The sequence below is a fragment of the Ictidomys tridecemlineatus genome, chromosome 9 (assembly GCF_052094955.1).
Source record: "Ictidomys tridecemlineatus isolate mIctTri1 chromosome 9, mIctTri1.hap1, whole genome shotgun sequence".
In the NCBI taxonomy this organism is placed as follows: Eukaryota; Metazoa; Chordata; class Mammalia; order Rodentia; family Sciuridae; genus Ictidomys; species Ictidomys tridecemlineatus.
The window spans coordinates 10,811,597-10,822,511 of record NC_135485.1 but is presented as its reverse complement, the minus strand read 5'-3'; the positions used below and the strand labels follow the sequence as shown (position 1 = coordinate 10,822,511).

The following is a 10,915-nucleotide window of genomic DNA, read 5'->3' as shown; positions in this document are numbered from 1 at the left end:
TGTCCTATCTATATAGAGGATTCACTATGCAGGTATTCTGGCCAAGACTTATCAAACTATTTACAAGCAAACAAAATACGTTTGGGATTAAAATTAGACCATTTGCCCACATCATGCATAAACACAAAAATGGGAAGTTATACTCCATGTATGTATAATATCTGAAAATACATTCCACTGCCATGTATAATTAAAAAGAACAAATTTTTTAAAAGTGAAAAAAAAAATAAACCATTCACTCTTTGACCCTGGTTTGGACACCTTCCTGGGAATGGAAAGGAAGATAGTAATCGCTTGTTCCCATAATCTAATAACTTAATTCTGTTTCAGAAGGGAGTTTCAAATGGAAAACTATGCACTTTAAGGTTCAACTCGTGATAGTGAATAGGTAAAAAAAAAAAAATGAATTGTGTCCACTCGGGGATGTTCCACTTTCTATTTTGTGTGACAGTTTGTGTTGTTTCTTTTGTTTGAATTGCAGATCGCCCACTATGAGATCGGCGTTATCCTGTGCGTTATCGTGGGCGTGTTATTCATTATTCTGCTGCCTGTGGTGGGTTGTATCTTTGCGATATGTCGTTGCTGTAACAAATGTGGTGGGAAAATGCACCAGCGTCCGAAGGAGAACGCGCCCTTCCAGAGGAGGTGCCTTGCAATCTCCCTCCTGGTGATTTGCGTGCTCGTAAGGCAAGTGGCATCGTGGACGACAGCTGATTGGTTTTAGGGTGATGAGCCATGTCCCCTGTTTTAACTGTTTAGCCCACGAGTTTAAAACAGAACCATGACAGCAATAACAAAACAGGAAAGGGAGAATAGAGGTGCTCATCCAAGACATTCAAAAAGGTGTCACCGTTCCTGGATCATTAAGCTCAGGGAGGAAGCTGCCCTAACCTGACTGAGGAGCCTGCCCCGTGGCATTTTTCCCGTTTGTGGCTATGCCGGAGAATGCAGAGACCATCCACTCCCTGGAAGCTTCCTCCTCTGAGACAGCTGTGCAGGGGTCAGCCAGCCTGCTGAAAGGCAAAGGCCCCATTTGCTAGTTGATTTTCTAGTTAATTCCAAAAGGAATCTCGATGGACAAGGGCAGTCCCCACATTTGGAAATTCGAGAACATCGTAGAGTACACTTAACTTTCTACTAATTTCTAAACCCACTTTTCTTGAATTTGCTGTTCATCCGTTGCCCTCTTTTGAAGTCTGCAACACATTTCATTATTTAGGATGTTTCTGCTGCAGTTTTTGCTGCTGCCAAAAGTTTTCCAATTGACAGGCAGATCAGAATTACACTGCTCCTAAGATGAGGATGTTTTGTTGAGTCCACGTCGATTCCTCCGCTGAGGAATGTGCACATGGCACTGGTCCCCTTGTGACTTTTAGTTATAGTGCCGCCTTTCCTCATTTATTCAACCAGTGTTTCACATGGCAACCGAGGTGAAGGTCCCAGGACATGACAATCGGCATTCTTGTCTTTCTCCACACACCACATTTGCACAGCATCCATAGGTAAGATATTTCAAGTTTCATTAAGTAGGTGATGATTGTGTGTTTAAGCCCAAAGCAGTAATTCCTACTAGTTGAAGTTCTAGCTGCAAACCCAAGAGCAAAAATCATTAAGTGTGGCCATCAGTAAGGGTCTGGTTAGATGTGTGTTCTGGGGGTGACCGTTCATCTATCTTGGAATCGAGGATACCCATTCAAAGAACTGGGTGGCTCCAAGAGAGAAGCAAGGAAAACTGCAACCCTGTGTGCATGGTCATGTGGCAACTATGATATGAACAGAAAGGAGGGAGACACAAATGCTTGGTTATGTTTGCACAGAATGTATAGGGAAGGCTGGTGAGGGACCAGCCCCAGTGGTTACTTTTGGAAAGGAAACTGGGGGGCAATTGGGTGGAAGGAAGGAACCGTTTTTGCTGCAGCTGGGCTGCCTGACTTTTCTGAATTGTTGTACCAGGCTCAGGTACTACCTATTGAGCCAATTAAACTTGAGCAACGGAAAATTCCAGCAAAAACCAGTGTGTTACCACTTGTTCCAGGGCAATTATTATTTAACTAGCAAAGACATAATTTTGCTGAAAAAGGTGGAATGATAGACTTTTACCATACATGTGTTTAAAAGGATCCAAGTGAATGTGTTAGCTACTTCACGTGCTGTTAGCTAACAGGGAGTCTTTGTGTGTCTCTAGGAGCTTGCGCTCTGACAGGTCTTTGGGCATTTATCTTCTGTGCCTGTCTCTTGTCTTTATCTCCCTTTTCTGTCTTTTTTGTCTTGGCCTCTCTGTCTGTCTGTGTCTTTTTCTGTCTCCCTCTTAAAGTAATTCAAATTGGTTTCTTCACACTGGATTCTGGAAGGCAGATTAGAATCTGGTTGATGGCATTTCCAGATGTCTCTTTCTCTCTCTGCTTGGCCTTTGAAGTATTCTTAGGAATGCACAGAATCATCCCCCTGCAGAAGTTAGTGCTAGAAGAATGTCACTTACAGCCCAAAGACTGTTAAATTCATCAGGGGCCCTGTGCATTTTCCAGAAGGGGAAGTCCTACCTGGTCGTTTGTCCAAAGACTGGGCAGCCATGTTTTTCCTTGTCCACTTACTCACCCTAGACATTAAGATGAGGCTCAGGTCTCAGTGTCCTTTGAAAAGGCTGCCTTTAGAGTTTCTTGTTAGAGTCATTACTTATTTAACAGGTTGATAGTTTTCATGTCATAATTTCAGGAAAATTTTTTATTGTATGTATTATACTTTATTTTATATTTACCTGAATAAATGTTTACATATGTAAATACATAATGTAAGTAATAATGGGCTTTCATTTTTTTAATGAAGCATGTGGTATGTACTTAATTCTTTTTAAATTGGACTTCTATTTGCATTTCATATAATTGCTAGTTCATGCTGAACTGATTATTTACATTATATTTAAAATACCAAAATATATAAACAATCAAGCTACAAAGCTAAATATAAAGTTGGCTTCCATTTTACATAAAATGAATGTTACAACTATTTTTTTTATTCTTAAGATTTAGACTAATCAAACAAATTTAGATAACTGTTTTCTTTTAAGTTGGGAGAATCTTTTTTAAAAACACATTCCATGCTTCTATTGCCTTCTATACATACAGTTAAAAAATTTTCTCCACCCAGGTGAAAACTAAATTCGAAAAATTATAATTTTAGATTTTAACATAATTAAACCAAAGTTGATCAACTGTTTGAGGTGGTAACAAATTTAAAACTAATTTGACTTCATATAGTACATTTAGTACATTGAATTTATATATATAATATATATATATACACACACACACATATATATATGTATAAACTATATGTAGGTCTCAGTGAGAATAGTGTATTTTTCCTTTGTATTTACTTTACATTGAGACAAGAAGTTTAAACTTTGCCTTGAACTTTTCAATTTACTGTTGCTATTTTGATGTCTTCCTTGAGAAACCTCTACTCGCTAGCAAGTGTCTTAAACATCGTGAGTCACATGATAGCTAAATAATGTTTGCAAGTAATCAAAGCTAACCAAGAAGATTAAAGACTGGGGGAAAGTGAAGATCTCTTTGTTTTGATTAGATGAAAGGGAGAAGAAGGCACATCACCAAAAATAAGAGGGGACAGACGTCAACTAAATTAGAAAGCAGAGAATGAAACGTGTTAGTGGATTTTTTTCTTACTGTTGGGTCTCTGGCTTACACAGCACAAACTGCCTGCTAATCTTTGGTACAATGTTTTAAAATCCTCTCACAAACCCAGAGCAGTCCAGTTGCCTTTCATTGGGCTCAATTCCATTGAGTGATTCGAAATCTGACAATTAATTGTAAGTAGTTTTCAAATTGTAAGTAGCTTTGACTACTCTTAATTTTTTTTCATTCATCCCTTTTTATTTCAAAAATTTTTATTTTATTTATTATTATTATTTTTTTTTGAGAAAGCCATGGGTTTAAGAAAACCTTTGTTGGGGAACAAAGGTTCCCCAGTAAGTGTGGAGCACATCCTGGCCCACTGTTTGCTCGAGCCTTCCCCAAGCAGTTGGAGCATGAGAGTCTGTGGATCTTCTGTGGTCTGCCCGACCGTTAGCTGGAGGGTGAACTTCCACCAGTCATGTGGACGGGTCAGCAAATGTGTCCAACTCCTGGGAGAGCCCAGTGTCTGCTCCTCCTTTCTTTTGAACTTTTCATCATTGCATTTTTTTTCAAAATTTCAAGAAGACTATAAAAGAAAAAAGAAGGAACAGCCAGCCATTTTCTTCCATGTATTTCCAAATTGCTGAGTCTGATAGTTGAGCTTTGCCAGCGATGACCCTGGTAAATTGAATCCCAGTCATCCTCAGGAAGCTGGCTGTCAATTCCTGCCGTGGAGGTCACAAGATTCCAGAAAAACAACAACAAACTAAACTATAGCATTCCTGAAAATCATAAGACTTTCATAATGAGAAGTCGAGGTCTGATTATTTAACAATTATGTTAAAAAAATAAGAGGTCAGTCACAGACTAAACACATGTACTTGACTTTCATTGGCTGATTCCATTAAGTCAGTAGAAATGGTTAAGGAAAAAATTGCTACAAATTTTAATGCTTTAAGTATTTGTAAGTATTTTAAGCTAAGTGTATATGTAAGTAAATTGTTTTTTCATAACACAATATAGAAAATATAATGCTAATATGCCAAGAAAATAAAAATTCCTACCTTCTGCTAAAATTTTTGAGATATTTTGTTGTACTTCACAGATGCACATGCTTTTGATGACTTAAAGACGTTTATGTCAAGTGCCAGAGAACAGATATTCACTGACGTTTTATTCTCTTTTGGTGCTAGGTATATTGCTCTCATTATCCTCATCTCCTAATAACTGACCAGTGGTTGCTAAAAATACAAAGATATTACATGTGTGACTTTTTTAAAAAAAATGTATTAACAGTAGTGAGTATCTAAACCACCCCCCAAAAGAACATCACTTCTTTATTTTCTATTTTGTTTGCATATAAAGGTTTAAGTTAGAAACTGCAAATGAAGATCCTCAGTGGGTCTGCACAGTACTTAATGTTTTTTAAGATTAGTTGTTAATACTTAAAAAACGGAGATTTACCTAAGAATCTACCTTTGCAGATGTTTGTGGACAATGGAAAGGTCTGGTCACACTGATCTGCCATCATGATGGCTCTTGGTGACACCCTCCACTATGGTGGCACATGTGAGAACTATAGTGCAACTATCCCACCCCACCTTTGTTCTCCTGGCTCCATAGCCCCTGGACCCACGTGTTCCTCTTGCTTCAGTCTTCCCCTTGCAGGCTACTGGACTTGTCATCCTTAAAAATATAATCTTTACACCATGTGGGGACCTGAGAATCAGCTTTGCAAGTTGCTGAATTCTGTTGCAGACTTCTGTTGATTACTGTTTTTTTTTTTTTTAAGAAAAAGATTATCAATGTGTTTATTTCAGTTGGATCCATTACTGGTTACCAAAAATGAGGGTCTTCATTAATATGTAGCATTGAAATGTAGAGTTGTATTGAAATATATAGCAGCTCATTTTTCTTACTGATGCTTTTGTGAGCAAAGACATGTATTCAGTAAAGGAATGATGTTTGTGCATTGGACTCTCCAAACGTGGTTAATCTTCTCATTGAAACCAAAATCCAGTCCTTAAACACGCCTTTAGCAAGACTGCACTGTGCACAACTGAGAGAGAAGCAGTTTCCAGCTCCTTTTAGGGAAATTAAAGAGGTAGAAATGAAGACAGAGGAAGCAGTGAGAAATACCCGCCCCAGAATCGAAGGGAGAACCCCCCCTTAGAGTTTAAGGCAAGGAGGTTCTCTTCTTGTTGAGGAGGGGTGGCAAGGTCAGCAAGGGTCAAGTGGAAGTGGACTTGCAAGTTCGCTTTGACTCCCTGCATGACCAAACGGGTCTGGGATAGCCAGGGTAATCTGAACATGCTGGAGAAAGCAAGGGTCCCCACTGTGAATATCAGGTATATTCGGGGATGATTCCGACTCATCTGGCATAAACCGTTTGAACTTGGCATGGTAAACGAAGCTTTCCAGTCTCATTGCTATAACTCAGCATTTGGTTTTGTGTTTTTCCTCTGCACACAACTCTGAAATCCCATTTTTGGTCATTTGGCCTTATTTGGCACGAGGGCATCATCTTGTGACTGTGATTGCCACAGTCTAGCTTCTGCCTCGTCAGTACCAGTGCAGATGTAGGGTGGACAATAGTGGATTGTTCGGCAGTCATTCCAAACGGCACAGAGTTTTGTTGACATTCATCTTTTAAGGTCACCATCAGAAAGATCCCCAACTTAAAAGCGATCTTGGAGAAGGTGGAGGCAGCCAGAAGCCGTCTCCCTTGCCACTTGAGTGGTTTCCAGTTTGAGCTAGACAGGGTCTGAACGCATCCTTTCAGCTGTGAAGTACTCACTGAGACACATAGAAGAAAAGTGGCTTTCTCATACTTGGTGGCAGTAGAGGGACCAGGACACACATCTTGTTCTGCTCCTGCACTCCTTCTGCTGCAGCTTGTTACCTCAAAGAAACCTCACTCAGGGTTCGTCACTTAGAGATTGGAGCAGGTGCAATACTGCCATGGGGAGTGGGTTCTGAGGGAGACCAGCAGGGAGCCACTGATGCTCTAAGTCCTCATTTACCCAGGACTCAGAAGTTATCTGGGGACATGGACTTTTTTCAGTGCAAAAACTAGGACCCTTGGTGACCTTGCCTATAAATATATGTAAAGTCCACAAAATTGCATATTTTAAAGAGGCAGTGCATTGATTTTCTGCATTCCCCTCTGCCCAAAGTTTTCCTAATACATGCAGAACATGTTTAAAGATATATCCACACCTTCCGTTGTAACCATTTTTTAAATTTTTTATCTGTTTTAATTACTTGCACATGATAGTAGAATGCATTTATGCACTTTGGTATATCATACATAGATGGGATATAATTTCTCATTTTTCTGAGTGTATGTGTTGCAGAATCATATTGGTCATGCAGTCACATATATGCATACAATAATAATGCCTGTTTTGTTCTACTATCTTTCCTATCCCCACATCCCCTCCCCTCCCCTCCCATCACTTCCCTCTACCTAATCTAAGGTAACACTATTCTTCTCTAGCGTACCCCACCTTATTGTGAATTAGCATCTGCATACTAAAGAAGGCACTTGGCCTTTGGTTTTGTGGGATTGGCTTATTTCACTTAGCATGATATTCTCCAACTCCCACCATTTACTGGCAAATGCCATAATTTCACTCTTCAGTAAAGCTGAGTAATATTCCACGGAGAATATATACCACATTTTCTTTATCCATTCATCTATTGAGGGACACCTAGTTTGGTTCCATAGTTTAGCTAATGTGAATTGAGCTGCTATAAACATTGATGTGGCTGTGACACTATAGTATGCTGATTTTAGGTCCTTTGGATATAAACCGAGGAGTGGCATAGCTGGGTCAAATGGTGGTTCCATTCCCAATTTTCTGAGGAATCTCCATACTGCTTTCCAAAGTGGTTGCACCTATTTGCAGTCCCACTAGCAATGTATGAGTGTACCTTTTTCCCCACATCCTTGTCAACATTTATTGTTGTCTGTATTCTTGATGATTGCCATTCTGACAGAGTGAGATGAAATCTTAGAGTATTTTTGATTTGCATTTCTCTAATTGCTAGAGATGTTGAACACGTTTTCATATATTTTTCATATATTTCTTCTATTTCTGTGAAGTGTCCAGCTCCTTAGCCCATTTATTGATTGGGTTATTTTTTTTGTGTGTGTTAAGTTTTTTGAGTTCTTTATATATCCTAGAGATCAATGTTTTATTGGAGGTGCATGAGGTAAAGATTTTCTCCCAATCTGTAGGCTCTTTCCTCATGTTATTAATTGTTTCCTTTGCTGAGAAGAAGCTACTTAATTCAAATCCATCCCATTTACTGATTCTTGATTTTACTTCTCGTGCTTTAGGAATCTTGGTAAGGAAGTCAACTGGAAATCCATATGTACCAAAATGAAATTAAACCTCTTTCACCCTGCACAAAAATCAACTCAAAGTGGATCAAAGACTTAGGCACTAGAACAGAGACTCTGAAACTAATAGGAGAAAAATAGGCCCAAATCTTCACCAGGTCAGCTTAGGACCTGACTTCCTTAACCAGACTCCTAAAGCTCAAGAAGTAACCATTTTATTGAGGCCCGGTGACACCTGTGCTGTGCCTAGCTAATGTGGTTCCACGCTGCCATCCAGTGGACAAGTTCAACAGGGCCTCAGCTATTCGTACTTTCAAATTTAACACTCTAATGCTGCAGGCAGAAGCCATTTGTCAAATTAGTTTAAATCAAAAGATTGTTAGTAACTCGTCAACATGAAGGATGTTTACAATGATTAAGTAAGGGCATTTTAGATGGCTTCAAAAAGTGCATTTTGCGCAGTCTTTCGTGCCAGATGCCTTTTCATATAGTATTTTCCCAAATTTTTATTGGTGCCTTGTAATTATACAAAATAGAGGGATCCATTGTTACATATTCATAAGGCACCTGATAGATCAGTCCCAGATAGCATTTTTGAAGCTTTTTATGAAGTGTATTTTATGTGGAGAAAATTGTCATCTTCCTTCCCCGTGAATTCCCGAGATGGCAATACCACGGACAGAAGGCTGCCCTGAGCTGCTGGCCAGCGTGAAGCCGCTGACCTCCTGGCATCATGGAGCTGCTTGTTTTTCTCCTTGATGGAAATGAGATAGCACAGGAGGGCCTCTGTGTCGACTTCTGATGGAGCATTTCAATGCTAAAGTAGCATTTCCCCTCAACTTGGACAAGACAGAGACTAAAAGAAAAATGAGAGAAACTTTACACGCTAGAAGGCCAAGTCACGCTTGTCATCTTGATCCTTCCCTAGAGGCTTCTTGGGGGCCTGAGGCGGCAGCGAATCTGTGGGCAGGGAAGGACTGGGACCGACCGTGCACACTGCCTTGTAGATTTCCTGCTTTCTTCACAACTTGGAGGGACACTCTCCATTTCTGGGAGTCATCTTGAATGGAGTACTTTATATTAAATGGAGATTGGTCTCTCTTTTTTGGGGGGGTTCTGAGTCATGTGTGGCCTCCTTTGGTGGTGGATCCGCCATGGGGTCTCAGTGGGAAGGCTGGAGCAGGTGAGGGCAGGGGAGGAAACGGGCCCTGCTGCAGGGGACCAGGGAGTCACGACTCTCGCTTTTTCCCTTTTCCTGCAGCATTGGAATCATCTACGGCTTCGCGGCCAACCACCACGTGAGACACCGCATCAGAAAGTCTCAGAAGCTGATAGACAGCAACTTGAAAGACCTGCGAACCCTCGTGAATGAAGCGCCACAGGTACAGCCACAAGCTACACGTCGCGCGCGCTTTGTATTCTGGGCTTCTCGGAGTTCCTGGGTGTAATTGGGACCTCACTGCACCTTCCAGGACCCTGGAGGGTCTGTGTAGATGGGAGTTGCCTTTTTAAAAATGGGTTTCTATTATTGCATTAGAATTCTACACAGGACTGGGGTTCATAGTGACATAGTGATGGGGCACGGGGCTGCTGTTTCTTTTCACGTGGAGATGAAGAAATCAAGGTGCAGCAAGTATTTTTCAAAAGAGTCCAAAAGCATAATTTCAGAAATGGTATTTTAATGTAACGAAATTATAGAATTGCTTACAATTTAAAAGTTTAAAAGTTCTCATGATTATTTTTAAGAAAGAAAGGTCTTGGATGTCCTCATCCTTTCTTCTTGGCAGTATGGTTAACTCCTGATAATTTCCGTGGTTATTCTGATGACGAAAGGCTTTTGCTGTATAAACACCCACTTGTTAACATCTATGCAGGTGTGTCCCTTCCTTGGGGAGGGCACACACACTGTCTTTCTCTCACATGCACTCTCACACATTCACGCATTGTTTCTGTAGAAAGGGAGTTGAGTGGGGTCAAGGACCCTCTTTTCTGTGTCCCAAGAGCATGCTGATGTATTGTTATTTGGAACGTTGTTTGGAAAAGCGCCTGGGCAGGAGCCCTCCTGCATCTGTGGTGCTGTGGGTACCCACATCAGGAGGAGGAGCCCACCCACAGAGCCACTGGAAGAGCCCACCAGGCCCCCAGGGGGCCCCCTCACAGTGTATTCTATCTTAAAATATAAGTATGTGCTAGTTTCTTAAAAAGTGGCTGGAAATGAAAGAGAAACAAATGCAGGCATTTTAAAATATTGAGAAATTGACTTTATCTTTAGTTTTATAGCCTGTATACAGATGCAAATGTTTTATTTGTCAGACCCTGTGAGTAAAATTCACAGCATTCTTTTACCTGACATTGTAAAGAGTCCAAGGAAAAAACCTTTTTTCCTAAACAGCTGGCAAAGTTGGGCAGCAGTGCAGGCTACTAAAGTTTGGGATGGCTCTCATCATCTTATCTTAAATGGACAGTAAATTGTTGGGACTTTCAGGGAAACTTATCTGATTTTGAGTAACGATGAGCTGTATGAAATCTAAAAAAAAAAAAAAAAAAAAATTGGGCAGAGAATGTGAATGTGCAGTGGATTAAAGAAACACAACTGGCTCCGCATAGAATAAGATGTTTGATCTTCCTTAGTAATTGGAGGAATGAAAACTGAGACGATGACGCACATTTTCATTGAGCAGATTGGCAATCTCTGTTGAAAACTGGTAAACCCCCCCCAATCCCCCCGTGGTGCCAATGAAGTGGGGACTGGGTCTCCTTAGCCACTATAGACAGGCGGCGAGCAGCCCCTTTGAAGACCAGTTGGTAATTGTCACTAAATAAAATGGGTCTAGTGTGGCAGAACACAAAGGGCACAAGTTCTTGGCAGTTCCTCCGGTCACACAGTGGATCTGTCTCCCAACCCCTGGAGTCTGGGCTGTCCCTGTGGTGTGCT

General features: G+C 40.7%; 1 protein-coding gene across 50 annotated transcripts in view; it reads left to right on the top strand.

Moving 5' to 3' along the window:
• Positions 1-10,915, top strand: part of Prom1 (prominin 1) — a 143,129-nt gene that overhangs the window by 50,145 nt on the left and 82,069 nt on the right. For 48 of the 50 annotated variants that reach the window (XR_013425711.1, XR_013425710.1, XR_013425709.1 and 45 more), the window contains 2 exons: positions 482-687; positions 9,242-9,362. Coding sequence is in view for 45 of the 50 variants with exons in the window: in XM_078021068.1 (XP_077877194.1) it covers positions 482-687; positions 9,242-9,362 (327 nt within the window). In the remaining 5 variants the exon portion in view is untranslated. Of the gene's footprint in view, positions 1-330; positions 389-481; positions 688-1,410; positions 1,503-9,241; positions 9,363-10,915 lie in introns of those variants that run through there. The other 2 variants (XM_078021110.1, XM_078021112.1) reach the window with 2 other exon arrangements.